General features: G+C 45.3%; 2 protein-coding genes across 41 annotated transcripts in view; both read right to left on the bottom strand.

Moving 5' to 3' along the window:
* The window catches only part of TG (thyroglobulin), a 243041-nt gene extending 235141 nt beyond the window's left edge, over positions 1–7900 (bottom strand). Inside the window, exons 1-4 of the mRNA XM_014728161.3 lie at positions 7666–7900; positions 6236–6333; positions 4842–5045; positions 4084–4243 (exon numbers count right to left, since the gene is read on the bottom strand). Coding sequence (XP_014583647.3) covers positions 4084–4243; positions 4842–4914 — 233 coding nt within the window. The 5' untranslated portion in view covers positions 4915–5045; positions 6236–6333; positions 7666–7900. The remainder of the gene's footprint in view (positions 1–4083; positions 4244–4841; positions 5046–6235; positions 6334–7665) is intronic.
* A 15402-nt stretch (positions 7901–23302) lies between these two features.
* The window catches only part of PHF20L1 (PHD finger protein 20 like 1), a 70649-nt gene continuing 67652 nt past the window's right edge, over positions 23303–26299 (bottom strand). For 39 of the 40 annotated variants that reach the window (XM_070221290.1, XM_070221293.1, XM_070221296.1 and 36 more), the window contains one exon: positions 24014–26071. In XM_070221290.1, coding sequence (XP_070077391.1) covers positions 25929–26071 — 143 coding nt within the window. In that variant the 3' untranslated portion in view covers positions 24014–25928. 40 annotated transcript variants of the gene reach the window in all.

Genomic DNA, 26299 nt, shown 5'->3' with positions numbered 1-26299 from the left:
CTTCACCTTGTTTTATTCTTATTTTCTACGCTTATTTTGCCTTCCTCATGATTTCCTCTATTTTCCACTTCTATCCTGTTCTGGGAATATTGGAAGAAAGGAGGAAGAGAAAATCAACACCAAATTTTAAAACCCGAAAATAATATGGATTTCATCCACTGGAAAAGGATGCTTCCCTTTCGTTGAACAAAAAGCGAAATCTCAGGATGATCCTAGAAGAGCACTCAAGAAAGAAAATTGCAGCGGAGGGAGAAATGATGGCATTTCTGAGTTTATGCTCAGACTGTGGCCGACCTAGAGTCAGAGAAATCACACAGCAGGCTCGGCGGATAGAAAACGTCAGTTCCCGCGGGACTGCTAGTCCTGTTCACGTGCAGAGCAGGGTTCTTGCCTCTGGGCCCCCGAGTAGCCAACGCCCCCTCCTCAGTCAGATTCCTCAGCTCCTCCCACAGGCAGTCCCTCCAGAAACCTAACCATCAATTAATCAATTAGCAATTTATTGAATTCTCTCCTTTGCGGGAGGAGAGTTCCTTACAGCAGGAGCTGTGGCAGAGCACAGAGCCTGGTGCACAGCAGGCCCCCACAGACGTCTCTGGGAGGGCAATTGGATGACTAGTCTATGAGGCTTGCTCCCCATGGTCGCTCACATATTCAGTTAACGATGCCTCTTTGCCACATATTAAGATGCATCCGACCCTTCTCACTGGATTATCTGGAGAGCCCGGGTTGCCAAGGCATTTGAGGTGAGACAGGTTGCTAAGGAAGCTTGAGTGAGCTTAGTCACTAAGGACAAGGGCTGATAAAGAAACCAATCAACTGAATTTCACCTTGGGTCCCTAAGGCCTGGGTAACAACATCAGCTCTTAAGGTACCTTTGCCTACAATCTGCTTAGCCAGAATATCTTCCCTAGCGGGTGGGTGGGGAAGGGCAATATGGAAGATGGGAGAAGAGTCAGAAGAAACTAGCAAAGCTTACACCCCATCATTTTTTTTTTTTAAGTCACCAGCCCAATAGGTATAGTCAGCAGTGACCTTCCTCAAGAGGCAAAAAGACCTGCTTCCATTGGGGAAATGCTATGGCCAAGTTCAAGTGCAAATCGTCACCCAGCACATTAAGAACCCGCAACAGGTTGGCAAAGAGCTGCCCTCAGGCTTCCAGCCTCCCTGTGCCCCATGGGAGTAAGCCAACTGCCTTACGCCACTTCTCCAATTGAGTTCCCCAAAGAAATGCCTCGGATTCAATATTTCAAAATCAAATTTGTGACTTTTTTCTTTCCAAACTCATCGTCTACCATCCCTCTAGAAACCAGACCTCGGAGTCATCCTTGATTCTTCCTCTCCTTCAGCTTCCATATCTATTCCTTCACCAAGTTGCGTGGATTCGGCCTAGTAAATATTTCCCCGACCGTGCCCCATCTCTCCATGGTCCTCTGCATCACCTGCTCCAGTCCAAGTCAAAATCAGCCCTCACCTGGACCAGTCCAGCAGCCTCCAAGCTTGTGGAGTCGTCTCCCAGCAGCCACTCTGCTCTTCCCTGACCCCAGACCATCCTTTTAGAAACCCAAGTCCAGTGGTTATTGAGATATACACAACTCAATTTTAAGCCCAGGCTTAAAATTCTCGATGCAATATTGGAGACTAAATAACTATTCCCTGCTCATCTGAAATTCAAATGTAACTGACCATCCTGTATTTTATCTGCAACCCTCGGTGCCAAGTCTAGACTCTCCACGTGGCTTCCATGCTCCTTCCACTTCGCCCAGTGGAGTCCCTGGGCCTGGTGCTGCCCAGGTCTGCTTATCAGAAAATTCCTGAATATGTACTGTACGGGCTTCCAGTAACCAACCACCTGACCCTTCCCATGACCTTCCGAAATTAGAATTCACCTCGAGACATGCTTGCTTACAAAAAAGAAAGGATCCCATTTCAGGAGTAAATTTTTTTGTCTCAAACAATGGGTGCTTAGTCCTGAACTCATGCATTTAACTCGACTGCCCTCTTGTGGACGGAGCTGTGAATTGCGCCTCAAGCTAGCTCTGGCAAAGTTCTTTGATGCACTGGCCTACTCAGTATGCATTGATCTTAGGCCTACTGTGTGCAAGTTTCTGTGCTAGGCACCATGGGGGAACAGAGATGAATCGAGTTTGTTGGAATTAGTAAAAGGAGCCAGACAGCTCTAGCACCCACTAATTGTGCTTCCAAAAGTGAATTCCTAAACCTGTGTTTCAGATTCCTCCGTTACATGATAGAGATCATAATTACCTAACTATTTTTATAAATATTAAAGGGGATAAAAGGATGTCAAATTCCCTGTATACAGTTCAGTTGAACTTGAACTGAGCACACACTGCTTGGCATCAATGAGCATCGGTAAATCAGGCTGTTTGGAGATTCTTATGTGCTCGCAGGCAGTCATTCTCTAGACCCTGGGGGCGGGGGTGGGGGGAATCTAACCTACATTTGCTAAGGCTGCGTGATGCATGAGGACTCCCTCCAGAGGCATAATAATTTACAATTTTCGCAGTGGTTTCCTAGACGAGGGCTCATCAGATCTCCACCACGACCTAATGAGCGGGGCGTTGTCTCCATTTTACAGATGGAGACATTGAGGCCCAGAGAAGATAAGTGACCAGGTCACTTGGCCAAGCAAGCAGTGGCAGAGTCAGAATGACGGTCACAAAGGCAAATGTTACGGTGCCAGACAGGTGATGCAGATGCACGGACCAGGCAGGAGGATGGCAACAGGACATGGAGGGGCCAGGAGCACTGGAAAGTGTGCACTTTGTCCACAAAGGACAGTGCGAGGGCAGCTTCTTGGTGTCGTGGGAGAATGCACACAGCCCCCGACCCTTGTTAAAATCAGGAATTTGGAATTTTTTGTATTAGGTGGAACATATGAAATTGCGGATGTTCAACTACTTCTACCCACGCAAACGGAAATGTCAGAGTTCAACTTAAAACCCCCCAGTTTTAAAAATATAGTGCAGCTCCAAAAAGCTCTGTCTAGGGAACTGTTCCTGTTCACAGGCTGCTAGTCCGTGACCCTTCCTGACACAGCCCATGAGAACTCCCTCTCCCACAGGGGAAGAAACTGGTTGTCTGGAAGCCAGCCACATAAAGGCTCAGGTTCTCCAAGAGAATTTCTATCAGTATTCTCAGCCTAATATTCTTACTTATTTGTTTCAACTATATCTGAGTCTGTGCAGCCCTTTACAATTATGAAGTCACCATCTTGAATAACCAGAAGCTCCCTGATTATTTGGGCCAAGATCCATGATGCATCTCCCTCTTTATATTTGTCACTTAAATCTTTAAGTTAAACTTACCTGGAAGGGCATACATACACACAACTTACAGAAATGCATAAAGATGATCACATCCCCACTTTTTACAGTGCCGTCCTTTTTCCTTTTCTGCCAATTTCCTTCTCCCCTCTCGCCTCCCCCACAGCAGCCCTGACTCTCCAGGCAGCCGTGATAACCACCCGGTATGTGTTTATTCATATTATTCTCTGCGCTCACCTAGTTCTATACAGACACAAGCATGATCATATAATCACACATGCATATCAAAGGATCTTTTTGCTTGTTTTCTAAAAATTAAATCATAGTATATTATTTGTATTTTCTATCTTATATTATCATAATACGCTGTGGAATCCTCTCCTAGCCCACTGGCATAGTCTGATGCATCCTATTTAACAGCTGCATAAATATTTATAGAGCCACCCACCTTGGGTTGATCAGTCACTTTGTTCCCAATTTTCTGCTATGATGAAAAATGACCCAGTAGACATCTTAGTACAGATGTCTTTGCTTTCTGGCGGTTTTATTTCCACGGGCTGGCTGGGCCAGAGGGCTCACATATTTTTAGTTTGAGTAGCCGCTGCCAGCTTGCTTTGTTAAAAATGCTGTGGCCCTTCTGATATGCACTGGTGGGACACGAAAGCGAGGCCTCCCTCATTCCCACCAGACTGTGTGTATCACGCACCGCAGCATCCGCCTGGATGTGAGCAAGCGCGTTGGCAGGAGACGGGAAGGGATGGCCCAGCGACGGGCACGCCCCAGAGGCCGCCCCCCTTACCTGTTGTAGCTATGGACCAGGTCGAAAATCATCATGTCCGTGGTGTTGACAAACTTGCACTGGACAGGCAGAAACTCTCCCTCAGGAGAACACTGCGGAGGCGACTTCTCTCCCACCCCGTGGAGAAGTCGGCGATTCCTTATCTCACAGCTCCTTGGACCTAAACGTTTCCGAGGAAAACATGTTACACTGTTATGTACCACTCAGTGCATGTGCTTCTGCAGTCTAGAAGCATCTATTCAGACTACACGCGTGACAGTTAGAGACCCAAATGGGGACCAAGGTCTGTACAGGGAGCTTGAAAACCTCGTTGGGTGCATATTCTGTTCATGCTTCTAATGATCCACTGGCGAATACTGATGGTCCACCGAGTGGAAATGTTAGAAGTCGTAAAACCTTCCTTAAAAGCTTTCTGGGGGCTGGCCCAGTGATGCAGCGGTTAAGTGTGCACGTTCTGCTTCAGCGGCCCAGAGTTTGCCGGTTCGGATCCTGGGTGTGGACACGGCAGGCATCCCACATATAAAGTAGAGGAAGGTGGGCATGGATGTTAGCTCAGGGCCAGTCTTTCTCAGCAAAAAGAGGAGGATTGGCAGCAGATGTTAGCTCAGGGCTAATCTTCCCCTCCAAAAATAAATAAATAAAAAAAAAAGCTTTCTGTACTGAGGGCCAGGTCCTCTGCCTTCCGTCATGGAGCCCCGACAAAGGTTTGGTTAGGGTGGGGCACCTCCTGTCGGGGTGCTGGCGTCCCCGAGACTTACACCTGGTCGGCCTCCCCAGCTGGCGGGTCCCGTACACCTCCATCCCGTCCGCGTCCACACACCAGCACTGCATCCCCCGAATGTCACACTGCACGGGTGCATAGTCCCCCGAATCCTCACACTGGGGGAGGTAGGATGTGGCTGAGCTGTTAGCGTGGCCGTCAAGTAAGATCCGCTGCCTCTGCAGCTGGCAGAACGACAGACCTAAGGGCAGCAAGAGCAGTGTCAGGGCAGAGCTTCTGGGACCACCTTAGGGGGCCTCACCCGGCAGAACTCCCGCTCCCTCCCTGGAGGGGAGAAGGTGGCCCTTCCCACAGCTGAGAGGGAACCAAACCAGCCCAGGGACGCTCAGGGAGGTGGGGGCCGGCTCAGGACCAGCACTCCGATTGTCCAACTCTGCCCCAGGATTCCCTCCAGCATCCTAATCAGGGAAGGGCCGATTTCCTGGCTCCAACAGTCACCCAGCCACCCCAGAACCCTGGCACTGCAGAGGTGAGGTGTGCGTGGAGCACAGGCTGGCCACGAACAGACCTCATTTGAATCCAAATTTCCCCAGTCCCTCGCTGTGTAGCCTGGGGGAAGTTGCTGTACCACTCTGGGCCTCACTTGCCTTATCTGCAGAACTGAAATACAACTGCCTTCCCCGGGGGCATGAGGATGAGTGACATTGACAGTGACTGCCCCTGTGGCATACCCACTGTGTGCCCGCTGCTCTACATGTGTTTTAAATCCTCACACCCTGCAAGGCGGATCCTACAGACAGCTCATTCAGCCGGGGGCGGGTGGGAGCCAGCCTGCTCCCCGAGCCTGCCATGCCGGCCACGAGAAACCAGCTCCCCGAACAGAGCTTTTGTCCATTACAGGAGTGCACTGACTCCAGACCCAATTTGCCCATTTTAAGGTGACCAGCTTAAACTGGCCTTTGTTTTAGGCTTAACTATGACGTGCTTTAAATGGAGACCGTGTTGCTTTGACTCCTCGTCAGAATAACAATTTGAACAGGAAAGTTTTCACCAGAGTCTGAAATTTAAAAGCCCTCAGGGGACAGAACGCTGAGTGGACGTGGCCGCCTTCTGGTGGCGGAGCCTTCGATGGCTGTTCCCCATGACTCCTAGCACCAGGCACCATGCCCGGCACGGTGGGGGGGACAGACCCAGTAGCTTTTTGCTCAGGAAATGACTCGATTGTCCTGTTTGACTTTCCCAGCAGTCCCGGAGGAAACAGGGCCTCACTGCCGTGACTGTCATCCTAATTCGAAGAGAAAGAACCAGCAGCCCAGAGGGAGCCTGGCCTGTCACACACCCCAGCCCAACGCTGTTTCAGGATGTGAGGTGTCCTGGCGGGTCCCTCCTCCCCTCGGCCCCCTTCCCACCCAGGACCCCTTTCCCACTTACACGCCGCCGGCCGCCCAGGCTGCCTGCTGCCGGGCACCTCCAGGCCGTCGGCACCCACACACCAGCAGGCGCGGCCGCCGTCCCCGCACTGGACGGTCCTGAGGGCGGGAAAGACACAGCACGCGGATGCTGTTATCGGCTCCCGAAGCCACATCCCTGGTCACCTCCCCTCTTCCTCTCCATCCTTCCGAGTTTTAATTCGCTCCAACTAAGGTGAGACTGGCGTGGAGAGGGCCAGGGGACGTGGGAAAGCAGGAGCACTAACCCTGCTGCAGCCCCTACCCCTGCCACTCACTGTCCACCTCCAGTCTGCAGCCCTGGGGCAAACCCCCGCCCCACCGGGCGACGCTTCTGCCACCTCGCGGCTGCCGAGGGTAAAGGCCAAGCCCTCCTAACACGGCCCAGGGGCAGGGGACCCCCCAGGAGGTCAGGGTGGCAGAGACAGGGCCTCGGTATGGGTGACACAGGGAAGCACACTCCTGGGGTTTCCCAGGGGAAGTGACGGGTAAACTGAGGCCAGGGAGATGATCAGGTGTTACACCAGGGGCATAAGAAGGTAAAGGTGTTCCAGGTAGAGAGAACAGCATCCGCAAAGCCTCCTGCGGAGGAACAGGGCCAGCTTGAAACTGCAGGGACTGGAACAAGAGAGGGGGACCGTCCTCCTGACTCCTTCTGCCGCCCCAGAATTCCCAGGATCCACGCAGGGACTGGACTAGAGGCTCCCTTTGCACTCTTGAGAGAACATAAGAGTGTGCTCGGGACACTAAGAGCATATATGAAATAGAGGGAAGGAGGGACGTTTCTCAGAACACAGTCGTGTAGACGGGGACCTCCTAGTTCAAGATGACTGCACCAGCGAGTTGTAGTGCACGCACATGCAGAAGATTCCTGCGCACTCCGCACGGGGAGCTGTTTAGATTATCACTCTGCTTTCCAAGGGGAGGGTCTCGGACCCAAGCTCCTGTTAGGGCCGCTGAAAACTCCCTTTCGGAGAGGAGCTCACCGGGGACACATTAGCGCTGCCGCGCAGAGCTGGACTCAGCAGGGCTCCGAGGCGGCCACTGGCCTGAAGTCCAGCCAGCTCCTGCTTCCCTCCGGCTCTGGCTTCTCAAGAGGATAGAGGAGGAGGGGGAGGCACCCAAGCGAAACCATCGGTCCCTAGCAGCTTTGATTAAAGCGATTATGGGAAGAGTTTTGGTAGGAAAAGAAGGGATGTGGCTGGGAGGAAGCGTGGATTGGGGAGCTCGGGGTCAGATTATTGAGTGTTGATGAGCCTGGGGGACTGAGAGGCAGGCACCCTCCCAGTGACAGCGGCCACATCTCCCGTACGTGGAGGAGCGAGGGCGGAGCAGAGCACTGGGGCAGAGGGGGAACGAGATGGCTTTAAGGCGTCTGAGGTCCCTGAGATGGCACGCGGAAGCAGGCCTTACTGGAAGCTGCCGTCCTCCGCGCACTGGGGAACGTAGTCCGCTCGAGTCAGGAACGCCCTTTCCCTCTGCAGCTCGCAAGGCCGAAGAGGCTGGGCATCCACCTGGTACTCTAGGAGAAGAGAAGCGGCTCCTCAGAGGGGAGCGTGGACCGGGTTCCGCCGACAAAGATGGGCTCCCCTAAGCACAGACGCGCTTCCGGATTTCTTTCTAGCATCATCACCAACAACTACGTTCTAACGTGCCGCTTCGCAGCTCTGCGCGCTTTTCCCAGGATGGCGTTAGCTCACTGACTCCTCAGCGCTCCCCTGGGAGGCGCTATCTCCGTTTTACGGATGTGGCCCTGGACTCTGGCGGGGAAAGTAACCGACTCAAGGTCACACAGCTCACCAGAGAAGGGTCCAAAATAAGCCCTCAGCCCGCACATTCCCCCAAGCTGTGGTGGGGTTGGGTGAGAACACCACAAAGGTGTTCCTGAGTTTATCAAGCTCTCTCTGCAGACAGAGCATATTCCTGGCACAACGTAGGAATGCAAATTAACTACTAGCTCCCACTGTCCTATTTTCCATTGAGAAGGCCTGTAACACTCAGGAGCTTGCTCAGAAATCACAACCACGTCGTGAGGTTAAGAGTCATTTGCTAGTTTTTCCAATGAGGACGCGGAAGCTCAGTTACCCAAAGCCACGAGGCAAATGGCTGAGCCGTGGCTAGACCCGAGGTCTATTCCACTCCACAGGTAGGTTTGCCTGTTTCACTACCTGCTGACTGCTTCTCAGCTCCCTCCCAGGGATGACCTAGGCCTTGAAATAGCTAAGGGAATAAAAAACCCAACGTCAACGTCAAAAGTTTGCTAACAGGGTGGGGTAGGGGGAGCTAGGACTGAATCAGGAAGACCTGGTTTCCCCCTCCTCTCCACCAACCACCAGCTCCGTGAATTCAGGCAATTCAGCCCCCCTCTCAGAAGCTCTGTCTCTTCATCTGAAAAGGAAACAGCCAATAACCGACCCCCGGGACCTTGAGGGATTAAATGAGATCGCAGACATTCCAAGGCCCTGGGGCAGAGCCTAGCTGATATGGGGGCTCCGGCCTGAGGGCTCCCTCCAGACCCCTGCTCTGTGGCCTCCCCTGGAACTCACCGAAGATGTTGGCTGACGCCAAGCAGGCGGAGCCCAGCAGACTGCAGACCCACAGGGCCAGGGCCATTTTTCCAGGCCCTCCCAGGGCTGGAAGGGTACAAGCCACTGCCCACCCCAGGGCTCTGGCTAGGGAGCTCTTATAGAGCTGCTGTGGGCCCCGCTCCCCCGCCTGCGGGCACTCAGCGAAGCAGTGCCCGCCCTGTTTTTTCTGCTGGTCACAAGGAGTCCCTCCACTTGTGTCTGCTCCCTCTGAGGACACTCATGTGGCCAGTGGGGGACAAGAACCTTGTCGAGGCTCCAGGGGGGCAGAACTGGGTGAAGTGGCTTTGAAATTCATCTGTGCAGGTGAAGGTCAAAGGTCTGTGGCTTTGTGGGCAACAAGCTCAGGCCACTGAAGTCAAAGCCATCCCCTCTGCCTCCGTCCCTTCTCTCTTTCCCTCCTTCCTTGCTTCCCTCCTTTCTTCCCTCCTTGCTTCCTTTTCTCCCTCCCTCCTTCCTTCCACCAGTATTTTTAGCGCTCAACAGCAGCAGACACTATTCTAGGCAATGAGGATAGTGCGGAGAACAACACAGGCAAAGCCATTAATACGGAATATGAGGATTTTACTGAGGGAGCCAAATACACACAGGCGCACACACGCATTTTCGTTCATACTTATCCTCCTTTCCCCTCTGCCCCAGGCCTTCAGACGTCGCCCGCCAGCCTAAAGGGAATGCCAGCTGGGGCTTCCCCACAAAGCCTGTGCATCAGTGTGTTTTCTCTTAGCAAAGCCAGCTTCCTTCCTTCGCTCCTGTCGCCACAGGACCTGTCAAATCACCTCATCCCCCCTGAGCCCTAGGCTCCTTCTCTAGGAAACAGACACAAGAGGAGAAAAATGCCCTGTGCCCACTTGCTGGGGTGGCCATGAGGGAATGATGAGACATTGACGAGGACGGGCTCAGGGGATGCTGGCCATTGTCACTATTGATTTTCTCATTTTTGTAAATGACATCGTACCGGGGAATGACGGGCACGCAGGAGAACAAGCCTGCAGGTGAGGGGCGAGTGACAGTGCAGGGGCAGGAGTGGTGGGTGAGCAGGGAAGACCCGGCTGAGCATGTGGCCCCCCGAATGGAGAGGGAGGGACATGTCCCAGGGGGAGGGATGGGTGGAGGAAGGCTGGGAGGGGAGCCCGCTGTGCAGGAGGAGGAGGATGAAGGGGCGTGACGGCAGGGCAGTGCACTGTGCGACCTAACACAGTTGCCACGACTGTTACAAGAGTTAGCACCGGTACAGGGCTTTCAACAGTACCTGTATAGGATAAGCACCCAGTGCCGCTTACAATCCGCATCTTTATATTCGTGATACAAACCACACAAAGTAAAATGCGACAGTTATTTTCACCGGCAGGATGTGGGATTAGAAACGAGTGAGGAACCCTGCTCTGCATGACCTCCCTGGGGACTCAGAGGTGACTGTGGCTCCAGCATCTCAGCTCCAGCTCCGGCTCTGGCTCCAGCTCCAGCTCCAGCTCCGGCTCCAGCTCTGGCCAGACTTCTCAGCTAAGCTTCAGGTCCATGCTGCCTGGACCTTTCACAGACATTTCAAGTTCAACACATCCCCAACCGAACTCCTCGACACTTCTCCCAACTCCGCAGCTTAACATGCTTTTGCTTTCTCTCTAGGATGAGTGCTATCCCACATATCTCCCCTCACAGCCCACCAGCGTCTGAATCCCACCAGCAAGGCTTCATTCTCATTCTTTGGGCCTGACCCCTCCTTACTCCTCCTGCCTCCTGGGGGCGGCAGAGGGGGGTACCCCAGCTCTGGCCTAGCCCACTGGCACAGTCTCCACCCCTGCCCTCACCAGGCTGCTTCTCCAGCTGCAGGGGGGAGGGATGCAGAGTCACCCCACAGGTGTGCAGGAGGAAGCACCAGCAGGTCCCGGAGACCCTCTAGCCATGGGGAGTGAGGGAGATAACTGATAATGGGACTTAGATTTCAGGCTCAGATGATTTGAGATGTGTTGGCATTTACTGGAAAAGGAGACACAAGAGGAAGAACTCGCTCCACCGGGTCCTCTGCTGCCCCCATTAAATGGGCCAAGTAACACTGCGTGTGCTTCAGAGGGCCAGCAGCATCTCTTCACTCCATAGACACAATCACATGAGAAGCGACGCCTTGGGCAGCCCCTGTCATCTCTCCATTTCCAGGTGTTCTAAAGCAGACAAGTTTTATGAAATGTTGAACGGGGTTCGAGGTTGACCACAAACCCCACTCACCAAGCTTCCCAGCCCCTAAAATGCATGCATAGAGCTTGCACGGCTCAGCCTGTGTGCTGAGTCATTCTCGCTGGCCTGGCCCCCGGGAAACAACAGAGTGGAATCAATCAACGCCTCCTGGCCTGGGTGTGTGTGTCTTGGGGGGGTGGGTCGTCTAATTGGACACCGGGGCCGTGAAGCAGTCAAGATATCCCCGGAATGAAGGGCGTTGTGAGGGAGAGGAAGGGCAGAGCGTGAGCTGACCGCACTTCAGACTCCACCTGGAGAAGGGGCGCTGCTCGGACATCTGCGAGCGTGAGAGCGCTCAGTGGGCCAGAAAGGCAAGGGGTTCCTTCCAAGTCGGCGAGAAGAGCACCCAGAAGGAGAGGTGCTTCTCTCCGCCCAAGCAACAGAGCGAGGAGCCTAGAGAGAACCACGCCAAGGCATCGCCTCCTCACCACGAAAACCCTTTCTCATAATGACTCAGCTCCTTGCTCTCACCTCATCTCCACTGAGCAGGGAGGACAAGCAGGCTCCCACGGGAACTCCAGGTGGCCATGCCCTGCTTTGGTCTTCACCAACCTGCTCCTGGCTCAGGCCTCCATCGCTCGGGCAGGCTCTTCATCGCTGGCCCTGCCACCTGTCCCACTCTCCTTGGCCCCAATTCAGATAACCTCTTTCATCTCCTTCCTTCTCTAACACTAGGGTGTATAATAAGCACTCACCGAAGATTTGGGAGAAAGGGAGAGTAACTGGAAGGCAGAGGAGGAAATTACTGCAAAACAAACATCAGATGTCACTGTTTCTGACATCCATCAGCTGTCACCCACAACAGAGAATCGCTCACCAGCCATCTCTCCCCTAACCCAGCCTGTCGCCATGTTGCTGGCTGCCAGGCCACTGCCTTGGACAGCTTCTCCCCATCTCCCACACACCCAGTGACCAGACCACATCCCCCCTTATTCTGGGCTGTGTGAGCAATAATCAAAATTCCTGGTACTTGACTTCTGCTTCCGGAAAGATGGGAAAGACATACTTTTCCCTATTTTTCCTGTGAAGCACAGCTAACAAAAACCCAGATACTATCCGTAAAACAACAGAAGAAGACACTGAAAGGTGGATAGAAGAAGACAGCCCGTGAGCAACCTCAGGACCAGAGGAGCAATACAATCTTAAGCTCATGGACTTCATCACGCCTCTCACATCTCAGACTGGATGCTAGAGAAGCCAGCAACTAGAAATGCCAATGAGCACAGACCTCAAAAAGCTCCAAGTAAAGTCTCTTGAGCCAAAGGTCCAGGAAAAGAGCAGCCGGGCAAGAGAGAGAACTCTTAGATAACAGTTGCTCGATTCCAGCAAATCTCACAGGAAAACCGTGGCTCCATCCACACTCATGCCAGCTGGGGAGCCTAGAATTCTACTCTTCCCAAGCTGTAAAGAGGCTCCTCAGGCCCCCTGCTAGGGTGGTGACAGAAAGGCCACAGGAGGGGCCAGGACATTCTCCCCGGCTAAGCAGTAATGAGCCCCTCTCTCTGGAGTCAGTGGAGACCAAGTGGGGAGCTTGAACTCCCACCCTACCCAGTGGTAATAAGGTGGCACTCTCCCCTTCCCACTGGGCTGGTGACAGAACAGGACTAGTGGAGAGGCAGGACCTTCACCACAGCCCACAGTAGCAAAGCCATTGCCCAGTGGTGTCAGCGAAGGCCACATGGGGAGCAATGAGGCACCCTCAATGCTCCCAGCCAGGGTGGCATCAGCATAGGCCTGGAGGGAGCCTAAACTCCCACCCCCCACAACCAGCAGTAACAAGGAGCCAGTAACTTGCCAAGTGTCAACAGAAGTGGAGTAAGAGCCTGGACTTCCAACCCCATCCAACAGCAATCAGGTGGTGTCCCTCTTCTCCCACCACGGTGATGTCAGAAGAGTTCTACTAAAACAGAAGATTTAAATGAGATCTACAGTTTCTTAACATAATACCCAAACTTCCCAGAAAACCACTCATCATACCAAGAACTGGGGAAATATCAACTTGAATGAGAAAAGACAATCAACAAATGCCAACACCAAGAGGATGCAGATGTTAGAATGCTCTGACAAGGATGTTAAAGCAGTCATCATAAAAAGGCTTCAGTGATCAATCATAAACACACTTGAAACAAGTGAAAAAGTAAAAAGTCTCACTAAAGGAATAGTCTCGGCAAAGAAAAAGAAGATAGAAAGAGGAACCATTTGGAAATTTTGGAACTAAAAATTAAAATAACCAAAATTAAAATCTCAATAGATGGGCTAAACAACAAAATGGAAGGAACAGAGGAAGGAATCCACAAACTTGAAAACAGAACAATAAAAATGACCCAAGCTGAACAACTAAAGAGAAAGCCAGCAAGGATACAGAAGAACTCAACAACACCATCAACCAGTAGGATCTAATCAATGTTTATAGAACACTTCACCCAAGAGCAGAATACACATTCTTCTCAAGCACACATGGAAGATATAGTAAGATAGACCTTATCCTGGGCCATAAAACAAACCTCAACAAATTTAAAAGAATTTAAATTGTAATATGGACAACTAATTTTTGACAAGGGAGCCAAGAACATACAATGGAGAAAGAAGAGTCTCTTCAATAAATGGTGTTGGGAAAACTGGACAGCCACATGCACAAGAATGAAAGTAGACCACTATCTTACAGCATACACAAAAATCAACTCAAAATGGATTAAAGACTTGAAGGTAAGATCTGAAACCATGAAAGTTCCAGAAGAAAACATAGGCAGTACCCTCTTTGACATCAGTCTTAGCAGCATTTTTTCAAATACCATGTCTGACCACACAAGGGAAACAATAGAAAAACTAAACAAATAGGACTACATGAAACTAAAAAACTTTTGCACACCAAAAGAAACCACGAACAAAACGAAAATACAACCTAACAATTGGGAGAAGATATTTGCAAACCATATATCAGATAAGGGGTTAATATCCAACATATGCAAAGAACTCATACCACTCAACAACAAAAAACCCAACAACCCAACTAAAAAATGGGCCAATGATCTGAACAGAGATTTCTCCAAAGAAGATATACAGATGGCCAATAAGCATATGGAAAGATGTTCAACATCATTAGCTATCAGGGAAATGCAAATCAAAACTACAATGAGATATCACCTCAGTCCCGTCAGAATGGCTATAATTAACAAGACAGGAAACAATAAGTGTTGGAGAGGATGTGGAGAGAAGGGAACCCTTGTACACTGCTGGTGGGAGTGCAGACTGGTGCGGCCACTATGGAAAGCAGTATGGAGATTCCTCAGAAAATTAAGAATAGATCTACCATATGATCCAGCTATTCCACTGCTGAGTATTTATCCAAAGAACTTGAAAACATGCATGCCTAAAGATACATGCACCCCTATGTTCATCACAGCATTATGCACAATAGCCAAGACTTGGAAGCAACCTAGGTGCCCATCAAGGGACGAATGGATAAAGAAGATGTCATATATACACACAATGGACTACTACTCAGCCATAAGAAATGATGAAATCCAGCCATTTGTGATAACATGGATGGACCTTGAGGGTATTATGCTAAGTGAAATGTCAGAGGGAGAAAGTCAAATACTGTATGATCTCACTCATAAGTAGAATATAAAAACAATGACAAACAAACACATAGCAACAGAGTGGATTGCTGGTTACCAGAGGGGAAAGGGGGAGGGAAGAGGGAAAAAGGGATGTTTAGGTACACGCGTATGGTGATGGATTGTAATTAGACTCTGGCTGCTGAACATGATGTAATCTACACAGAATTCAAAATATATTATAAAATACACCTGAAATTCATATAATGTTACAAACCAGCGTTATTGCAATAAAAAAATTTCTTAATACGTTTTTTAAAAAAATTTTTTAAAAAGAATTTAAATCATACAGTGTGTTCTCTGACCACAATGGAATCAAACTGGAAATCAATACCAGATAAACTACAGGAAAATTTCCAAACATTTGGAATCTAAACAACACACTTGTAAATATTTCATGGGTCAGACAGGAAATCTCAAGGGAAGTTTAAAAATACATTGAAGTGAATGAAAATGTAAAGACAACATATCAAAATTTGTGGGATGCAGCTAAAGCAGTACTGAGAGGAAAATTTATAGCAAAAATGTTTCTATGAGAAAAGAGGGAATGTTACCTACCAACCAGGTAACTATCAACATCCATGGAAAAGTAAGAGGTGAAGAAGAGGCCAAGAGTATTTAGGGAAAAATCCCTTCTGATGGACTGAAAACCAGGAATGAGGCAGAAGCATTCCCCTTCTAACAGGCCCCTAACATCCCACTCCCCCTCATTAATCCAATGGTCTTAACCATTAAAAGCAGAATGGCTAACTCTTGGAGAGGAAAAGATCATCCATCAAAGTAGTCCCATTCCTAACTCCATGAGACCCTAGTAAGAGTACCAACTATGTGACCTTGGACAAGGGACTTAATTTCTCTGTGCCCCAATTTCCCCATCTATAAAGCTGTAATGTTATTAGTGCCCAAGCTCATAGGATGATGTGATTGCAAAATAAATTAATAAGTGTAGGATGCACAGTACAGTGCCAGGCATACAATAAACACTCCATGTTATTTTTCTTGCAAAAATGAGAAATTTTCAATGGTGACGGCCCTAAACATCAGTCTTGTTTAAGCTACATTTTTTTCCCCCTGTGACATATTTAAAACCTCTAAATTTCTATTTCTTCCATGAGCCCAATGTGCCTCACTGAAGATGGATGTATCTGACAACACCTGATGCACTAGCTCGGGTGGGCAGCCATTGACAGCCATTGTCCCATGGTGGCTGCTGTCCTGGACTCTGCCCTGGAATTTTGCAACCCTCTGAAACCTTAGCCTTGGGCATGTTTCCTCCTTATGTCCAAATTCTTTTCAGCTGAAGAATCATCCTCAGCTCATTGAGGCTTTTGAAGGCAGTGGCCCCGTGAGACTGGTGGGACCAGAAGCCTGGTGTGCCTGAAGCACTGCCCTTCCTCACTTTCAGCTCTTCAGGTCTTGAGTAGTATTTGTTTTGCTACATTACTTTCCGCAGTAGAGGAATATGATGCTGACATTTTATTTTCCATTGTGGTTCCCCTTTTGCTTTTGGGAAAGCTCAGGCTATTTTCTAATAGTTTAAATAGCTTCCTCAGTTACTTGCTTTCCTTCTCTGATTCATTTTGGACTGATACTGTTTGCTGGATTTGAGTCTTTCTCTTTCTCTCTGCTCTTTTCCTTATGGAAAACATATATTTTTTAAACATATGCCTCTAGATTTTTCCCTTTTGGGTCTTGCAGATTGGAAGAGATAAAACCGATAAACTCTGGGACTGCCAGAAGTATCAGTGATTCAGACCTATCTTGTCTGCTGCCGTTTCCTCAACTGTCAGCATCAAGGCATTCTGCCATTCAATCAAGAAACCAGGCGTGGATGCTGTCTTGTTTTCCCTGGCTTCCCTTCAACGGGTCTCTTATCTGTGTGCCTCCTTTGGACTCACCATTCCATACATTTCTCAGGCATATTCCTCAGGGCATAAATAATACCCGGATCTTCACCTCTGCATGAAGGTGGCTGCCTCACCTTGAAACTCACTCAAATTATTTGGAGTATCCTGTGCCAATATTTCTGGTCCAATCTTCCCACATATGTCTAGATTCTCTGTAAGCATTCCATACAGTGGCCCATTCAAGGGATGGTCCCCCCTCACTCTTACTTTGAAGCCCCATTTGGGGCTTCAAGATGGAGCTTCTCTATAGTCCCCTGATCCTAGTCCCATCTGTCTTTGGAGAAATCCAACAAGAGAGCCAAGATCTCAGAATGCAGCCTGGTCCAGTCTTCTCAAGTCTATTCTGGTTTGGTAGCAATTAAGATGCGTCTGCTTTCTTTAGTGGCTCTTTTCAGAGCACTTGTGTCTTCTTTGCAGCTCCATTTCCCACTTGCATCAGCCTACCGTGGCCTTCAAAGCCCCATTTTCTATTTGAAATCTGGCCAGTCTGCCTTCTGAGAGCTCAGCCTTTCTGCCAAGCAACACTCTCTTGTTCTCTTGTCTTCTTAAAGGTTGTGTGCAGTCTTCCAGTGTTCCTGTGCTGATCAGAAGAAGCCAGCATACTTTCCTAATGACTGCATTTCCTCCTTGATTTCCCGGGCAAGCCTGACTCCTAGAGACAGTGTTTCAAGGACGGAACTATAATTGCCTGTGGATTTGTAATAATTTCATTGACTTCTTTTCTTTCTCCCAGATAGCTTATTATAATTATCCTCTCACATTCCTTTTCCTTTAACTTTTTTAATTGATAGATTTTGCTGATTTAGATTTACAGAAAAATTGAGCACATAGTAGAGAAAGCTCCCACAAACCCTCCTTCTCTGCAGTTTCCCATATTACTATCACCTTGCATTAGTGTGGTACATTTATTACAATTAATGAACCAATATTTGTAGATTATTATTAACCAAAGTCCACACTTTAAGTTTCACTCTTTGTGTTGTACAGTTTTTCTTTTACTTTTTATTTTGAAATAGTTTTTAAACTTCACTTAAAGTTGAAATCGTAGTACAGAGTTCCTATACTCTTTAGTCAGTTTCACTCCATGTTAACGTCTGACATCACCACACTGCAGTTATCAAAACTAAGAAACTATTATCGATACAATACTATTAACTAAACTACAGACTTTAATAGAATTTCACCAGTTTTTCCACTAACGTCTTTTTTTTCCCTGCTCCAGGATCTAATCCAAGAGCTTACATTTCATTTACCTGTAAGGCCTCCTTAGCCTCCTCCTCAGAAAATATTAAGGAATATACAAAAATTCTAGGGCTAGTAAGTGAGTTCAACCATGTCAGAGAATTTTAAAAAGTCAATTTTATTTGTATGCTAGTAATTGAACATTTGAAAAAGCAAAATTGAGAAAATGCCATTTACAGTATCAAGAAGAATAAAATACTTCGAAATAAATTTGTGTAAAATCTGATCACTGGAAACTATAAAACACTGCTGAGAAAAAATACAGAAATCCTAAACAAATGGAGAAACAGACCATGTTCTTGGGCCAAAAGACTCAATAGTGTGAAGATGGTAATGGATCTGTAGATTCAGTGCATTTCCTGTTAGAATCCCAGCTTTTTTCAAAGAAGTTGACAATGTGATCCTAAAATTTTTATGGAAATGCAAAAAACCTAGAGTTGGCAAGAACAGTGAGGAAAGAAGAACATAATTAGAGGAATTACACTATCTGATTCCAAACCTTCCTATAAAGCGACAGTAATCCAGACAGTGTGACATTTGCATAAGGATAGACGCATAGATCAATGGAGAGAGAACGCAGGGTGCAGAAATAAACCCACATAATTATGGTCAATTGGCTTTCGAGAAAGGCATGCAGGTAACTCATAGGGAGAATAATTTTTTCGACGAATGGTGCTGGAGCAATTGGATAACTTCGTGCAAATTAAAATGAGATACCGCTGCACACCTATTTAGAATGGCCAAAATCCAGAACACTGACAACACCAAGTGCTGGCAAGAATGTGGAGCAACAGGGACTCTCATTCATTCAATTGAGCATAATCTTTCAGGTCTATTTCTAGACTCTTTATTCTGTACCATGAAATTACATCTCTATGCCACTTTTACACTGTCTTGATTACTGTAACTTTATCGTAAGCCCCCAAATCAGAACTTATATGTCCTTTAACTTTGTTCTTTTTCAAAATTGCTTACGCTACTCTAGGTCTTTTATGTTTCCAGATAAATTTTAGAATCAGCTTGCTAGTTTCCGTTTCCAAAAATCTTCCGGGATTTTACTTGGGATTGCATTATACCTCTCAGTTTTGGGAAAACCGACATTTTAACAGTATTACATCGTCCAGTCCACGGTTTTGGTATTATATTTCTATTCATTTATCTCATCTTTATTCTAGGCATTGTTTTGTAGTTTTCTGTGTACAGGTTGTACATATATTTTTTTTCAGATTTACCCCCTAAGTATTCCTATTTTCGGTGCTATTGAAGACGGTATTTTTTTAAAATTCCAATTTCCACTAGCTCATTGGTAATGTGTAGAAATGCTAGTTCCAGTAGCATTCTTTATAGACTTTTCCATGTACGTAACACATCGAATGTTTCTTCTTCCTTTCCAAGTGGTAAGCCTTTCATTTTTCTTCCTTTAGAGCCCAGAGCCATGTTGCACGAGCAGGACCTCCACAGCACTCTTGGATAGACGTGGCGAGAGTGAACATTCTGTTGTTGCTCCTTCTCTTAAGAAGGGAAGTATTCATTTACCATTCTGATGTTAAGGGTAAGTTTCTTGGCAGATGCCCTTTATAGTTATGCAAATTCCTCTCTTTTCCTTTTCTGACAGTTTTTTTTTTTTTTTTTACCATGAATGGATGCTGAAATTTATGAAATGTTTTTTCTTGAGATTAACATAATTTTCATTATTTTATTGATACAATGTTTTACATTGACTTTTGGACATTAAACCAACTTTGTATTCCTGTGGAATAGCCAACTTGATCTTGACACATTATTCCTACTGTGTATCATTGGATTTGCATTGCTAATATTTTGTTGAGGATTTTGTGTCTGTGTTCACGAGAGACGTGTATTGGTCGGCAATTTCCTTTCCTTGCAGTGTCTTATGGGATGAGGTCAAAGTTGGTCTCAAAGAATAAGTGTTTTTTTCTCTATTTTCTGTCGGTGTGTGTGTAAAATCTAGATTTCTTCCTTAAACGTTTGATAGAATTCACATTAGGCCTGGAGTTTTGAGGAAACTGTTTTTTTTTTTTTTTGGAAGATTAGCCCTGAGCTAACATCTGCTGCCAATCCTCCTCTTTTTGCTGAGGAAGACTGGCCCTGAGCTAACATCCATGCCCATCTCCCTCTACTTTATATGTGGGACGCCTGCCACAGCATGGCTTGCCACATGGTGCCATGTCCACACCTGGGATCCGAATGGGCGAACGCCGGGCTGGGCCACCGAAGCAGAACGTGCGAACTTAACCGATGCACCACCGGGCCGGCCCCCATGAAGAAACATTTTTAATTACAATTACTTTATCTTTGAGTCATTTTTTTTTTTATTGAGTTATTGATAGGTTACTTTGAGTCAGTTTTGGTAATTTGTGTCTTTTGAGGAATTTTTCCTTTTCATATAAGCTGTCGAATTTATTGACATATAGTTTTTCCTAATATCCCTTTTTTAAAATTGTTGGATACGTAGGAATGTTCCCTCTCCCATTCTAGTATTTGATCAGTCTATGTAGGAGTTAACCAATTTTATTTTTCTGTTCAAAGAATCAACTTTTTGGTTTATATTGATATTCCCGTTTGTTCTTTGGCATTTCATTGATTTCAGCACATATTACATTTTCCTTTTCTACTTATCTTGGTTTTAATTTGCTCATTTTTCTAGCTTTTTAATCTGAGATCAGTGATTTTGTACCTTAATTTCTAATTTTTTTATTGAGGTATAATTGACATATAACATTAGTTTCAGGCATACAACATGATGATTCAATATTTGTATATATTGTGAAATGATAACAGTAAATCGTTAAAATCCGTGTAACTTTCTTTTTAATATAAGCATTTAAAACTAGATTTCCCCCTAATATTGCTTGAGCTGCATCCCACAAATCTTAGCACCTTGTGTTTCCATTTTCATTCAATTAAAAATATTTTCTAGTTTTACTTGTAACTTTTTTGACTCGTGAGTTGTTTACAAGTACACTGATAATTTCCAAACATTTTAGTTTTTTTCCCCACAATTCTTCCTAATATTGATTTCCAGTTTAATTCCATTGTCACCACAGAACATACTATACATGTTTCCAATTATTTCAAATATATTGAGACCTGTTTTTAGCCCAGGATATAGTCCATCTTTTTGAGTGTTCCTTGTTCACTTGAAATTTTTATTCTTGTGTTGTTGGCTGGAATGTTCTATGTCAATTATGTCAAGTTGAGTGTTCATTTTTGTTCAAGTCTTCTATATCCTGATTTTCTGTCTACTTGTTCCATCACTTAGTGTTAAAGGAGGACTGAAATCTTGAACTAAAATGGTAGGTTTTTCCATTTTCTATTCAGTGATCGTAGTGTTTGCTTCCTGTATTTTGATACTCTATTAGGAAGCCTATAAATACATTTTTAAATTGCAATTTACTACTTTTTGTGTGTGTTGACCAAAGTATGAGAGGATGATAGATAAAGACCTGTAAGTATAAAAGAAGATAACATTCTATCGGCAAGTAAAATGAAAAAGCAAAAAAAGAGAATATACAAATATGTAAGATTTCCAAAGGTTAAGGAAGAGCTTGCTCATGTATTTTTAAAATAGATATTGGTAAGTAGCAAAATTGTATGATTCTATTGCATACATTTAAAAATGATAACAGGTTGATTTTAATATGCCAATATTTACAAACTGGAAATCACATCCTGTGCAATTGTTTAAATTTCTGAAGAACAATTTCAAATGGCAGAATCAAAGCCCCATTGTCCACAGCAGCGACCTCAGTTGTGCACATAGGCTTCTCCTCGCCTCCCCCACTTTTCCCTCTTCCTCACTCCAACTTCCTTGGATGATCTCTTAACTAAACTAACACACTGAAGTCCTTTCAGGGGTATCCAAAGACAATAGGTACCAGGAATGGATTATAATTTTCAAAATTCCTATAGAGAGGTCACAGTCAGAAACATTCAAAGACCACTGTTTTAATTAACATACACATTCCATTTCCCCCAAACCCTTCCACCTACAATTTAATTACCTTTCCCTTCTTTTGCCTCTTTGGTTCCTTGTACTCTTTGATATCATCTATCTCATTGAAAATGCTTTTTGTTTCCATTAGCCTATAGACTATGATCTTAGTAACGTTAATTCCATATCCAGCCATGTAACTTAATGGCTGGCACACAGATGACACTCAATATGTCTACTACATTTAATTTCCAACTTCATAGTTTAGTAAGAGCATTTAGGTACTTTACTTGCTTCATTTAACTCTCAAAACATGGTTCTAAGTTAGGAATTACTCCCATCTTATAGATAAGGAAACCAAAGCTCAAGAGGGACCACTGCTCACAAACTGCCAGAGTGAAAATCTGAGCACAGGACTGCAAAGTTCACGCCATTCCACTATAGCAAATTACTATTCGCTGACTAGTTCCTCCATAGCTTGGCACATTGCAGGAGACCGTAAGAGGTCTTCAATTATGGACTGCTCCTCTTAGGAGGAGAAATTGAAGCTTGAAGAGTTGTTTGGGGTTGTAGAGACACAGAAAACAGAGAATTTTCCAGAAGTGGGCAATGATATGAAGGCAAGAGATGGAGACGAGCATGGTCGTTCTAAAAGAGAGGCCCCATTTAAATGAACTTGAGAATTGGTTAAGTAAAGGACAGAAGAGCCAGATGACGCAATCGTATTTGGTTAGAAATAGGGGTACTAGCGGTTTCAGAGGAGAAATCAGAAATGACAATTATAGTTGAAACACACCTGCTGGGAAAAGAACATGAGCTTGAGTGGCACGGGGTTTGCACCTTGAACCTGCCACTTAAGTCTTACCCAGGACAAGTTCCTAAATGTCGCTAAACCTCAGCTTCCCCATATTGAAAATGATCTTGCTTTATCTATTTTAAATTAGATACTGTAGGTAACACGTGCAATACCCAGCAAAGAGCAGGCACTCGGTAAGCGTGAATCCTCTGGCCTGGCAGTGACCATTCTGATGAATTAGAATGAAGACAAAGGTAGTATTTCAGAGGCCAGCAGTAATACCTCCAGGACATGACTTTATAAAACATGGTGGACAACTCGTGGGACTGAAAGGAGGAAGACGACACCACCCATTTTGAGGGACCAGCACATCTAGTGATGAATGGACATGGGGCAGGGGCGGGACTGTGAGTTTCAGGCCAGGGCTCTCAGCAGACAGTGAAGTCGGTAGGGGATCCAGCTGACTGGCGGGGAAATGGAGTGCTTCATTTTGAATATGTGGAACATGCATATCTGAGAGGAAGTAAGTTAGTGGAAATGAGGTGAGTGTCAGGAAAAGGGGCTTTACCTGAAATTATCAGAATGACCAAGTTTCTTTAAGGAAAACAGTGCATCACTCTTAAATTTGAAAATAAAAAGTCAGTAGAACCACACACAAGTATGAGGAACACAAATTATATTTTTCAGTAACATACTAAGTAGGCTCCCTCCCCGACAATGCTCATTCTGTTCTGTCTGGGCAGCAATAAAAAGTTATCTTTTCAAGAAACACCCTCTCTAGTTTATTGCTTATACTTAAATATATAGTTTATTTTTTTAAGTAAGACTAAGTGGAAAGAAAATCAACTCATCTGAAACCTCTCACAATGAGCTTTTCAAAACTGAATTCTCTCTCTTTAATAAGGAATGGCTCAGCCCACTAGTTGCTAAAAGGCTTCAACCAACTGTTGATACACTTTATATTAAACGATGGATATGTGCATACAAATAATTTGATATAGATTTAAAAATCTAAAATAAAAAACTCAGACTTCCAATTCATATACATAAAAGCAGAGCAAAAGTTTTAGTAATCTAATTATTAATGGGACTTCCAGTTTGCTGGCTAACAAATAAAATGATCTAATTTTAGATATACATGAGCAAATGTGCATTAATAACCATGGTCACCAGGGACTGAGAAGACGAGCATTGCTGGCTACAAAGGGTCTCCTGTGTATGTGACAAGAATCTAGGCAACATCACGATTCATAGGTTAAGGATGCTATTTGCTCCATTTGTGAAAAAAGGAAGATATAAATTCAATGTCTAGAATTTAAACACAATAGGGAAAAGATTAGAGCCATTATTTTCAAAGACAAATGAAAGAGATACAGTATCAATCTTGAAATACAAACATTAGCAAGTTTACTCCACACATGGAATATAGGCACCATTTTTTAACTTTAATATGCAAATTTAAGCAACTACCCCATAATATCACCTCTACTAAAGCTTTTCATTTCTCAGTAAGATGTCTGACAAAGTTAATGTATTACAAGTAAATATACAGGACTGTATTTTTATGTCTGTTGATCTTTGGCACATTTGTCAAGTTGGAGAATCTCAAAAAGCAATAAAAATCTCTAATGACTGTTTTGCACAATCTTTTAATCATCTTTACATCAAAATATAAGGCCGCAAAGAGGCAAGCTGAAATTTTAGGATATGTGGAATCATTTTAATAAAGAGTTTTACATACAGTACCTTACATATAGAACAGTGTGTGTGAAAATTTAAATAACATCTGAATGTACAGTGGCATGTATTCTTATCAAAGATAAATTCAAGTTTACTGTCCATCAGTTCTAAAATGCATTTATACAGATCGCTAGAACTGACAAACAGGATGAGGCATAAAATATTCAAGTGTTATATGTCAGCAAATAGCCTCCTCTTAACAGTCTTTTTTCCTCTTTTTAAAAAAGTTTCAAAACCTGTACATACATTTCTAATTTTTAAAAAGTCTGTTAAAAGGTAACATTTCATGTTAACCACCAATTCTTATAGTCTATAGTAATAAAACTAGATATGTGTAGATATAAATATGTGTCGATTATGTACATATGTACGGTGAGTGTTTCAAACAAGCACACGGGCTCACGCACACCTGCGTGTGTAGCGGGCGGCACACAGCTCACGAGGGCACTGGCACACGGAGGGCCTGGGCTCGACATCCAGCAAGAGCTAACGCAGCAACTTAGTTGCCTTTGGTTTCAGGAATTTGTCCATTTGTGATCAAAGCTCAAGTTTTGAGTGCGCATGTATTTTTTAAAAATAAAACTGATCTTCAGAAATGAAGCTTTCCCAGTATTCCACTACCAGCAGTTAAAAAATCCACAGCCAGAAATTATTTTGATCCAGTTGTCACTCCTCATCCCAGCTGAAGTGATTTAGTTTCTCTTCCGAAGGCAAACACCACGCAGACTCAGGATCAGAATGCAGGTTGGGGCCTGAATACCGAATTCGACCATCCGCGTCTGTCTGGGACACATGGTCCTCACGTTTCTGATGGACTGACGGTGGGAGCGAGCGTGAGGCTGAGAGGACTCCCCCAACATTGAAATTCTCATTCCAGCAGTATCATCATCATTTGGCACACTGACCCTTCTCTAAGACACTTTGTTTTAATGAGCTTAATGCCTGCAATAAATTCCAATTATTTGGTGTTCGTTTTAAAAATATATTCATAATGAAGTAGGAATTTCACATTTGTTTTCCCCAGAAGTGAGACTTCTGTTGTCAGTTTTCTGATTAAGGACATTCATCACCTAAGAAAGAGCTCATGATCCTATAAAAGTTTACACACTCTAAACTTCAGTGTAGCTGGATCAACCACAAAGAAGACAGTTCTTACAGCAACCTTACAGAACTCTCCAGAATTTAAATTTCCTCTACAATTTTGGTTTTGGCCAAATGCTGGTTTACAAACATGGATCTTTCTACTAAAAACTATATAAATGCACCATATTTCTTTCTACAGGTATCTCAAGCTTCATGTAAGCAACTACTCAAAAATCCTGCCAATTCAATTCCCTCAGTATAGATTACATTCTAGTTCATTGAGCCTTGGCAGACAACACACTATCATTAATAGCTTGCTCATAAATTTTTTAAATATCAGCTTCCTTGATAAAGTTGTTCTTCACTTTCCCTTCCAAGGTGCCATCCTACTGATGTCACAAATCAGTAAATGACCAACCATCACTAAACATTTTAACCATCCACTCAGCAGTCACGTGGATAACAGAGACGATTTAACTGAAGATCACATTCTTGTCATCAGAGTTCTCCCTGCTGTCATACAGAGCAAAGAGTTGCTATTTGTTGTACTTTGCCCATGTCCATTAGGAGCTGTTTGATGTGGCGTTTCAGTTGGGGCAGTCTTGCGAGAGGATCAGGTGGCTCCAACTCCCCTGTGAAATCAAGCCAGCTTTCAAGAACTAAGAGAGAGAAGAGAACAAATTCAAACGGCAACTGGAAGAACGGTCACAAAATGGTATAATTAGAAGGCTGGAAAAGTGATGAAGACAAAGTTTACTTCTCTTTCTCTGCCAACACACTCAAGCCATTCCTAGCAGTTTAGCATCTTTACATCCTGTCCCACAAGAGTTTTAGTCCCTCTTGATAACCTTTTATATCTGTTATTATTTTAGATAATTTTTCCTTTT

The sequence above is a fragment of the Equus caballus genome, chromosome 9 (genome assembly GCF_041296265.1).
Source record: "Equus caballus isolate H_3958 breed thoroughbred chromosome 9, TB-T2T, whole genome shotgun sequence".
In the NCBI taxonomy this organism is placed as follows: Eukaryota; Metazoa; Chordata; class Mammalia; order Perissodactyla; family Equidae; genus Equus; species Equus caballus.
The sequence above is the reverse complement of the archived record's forward strand: the minus strand, read 5'-3'. Positions and strand labels throughout refer to the sequence as shown.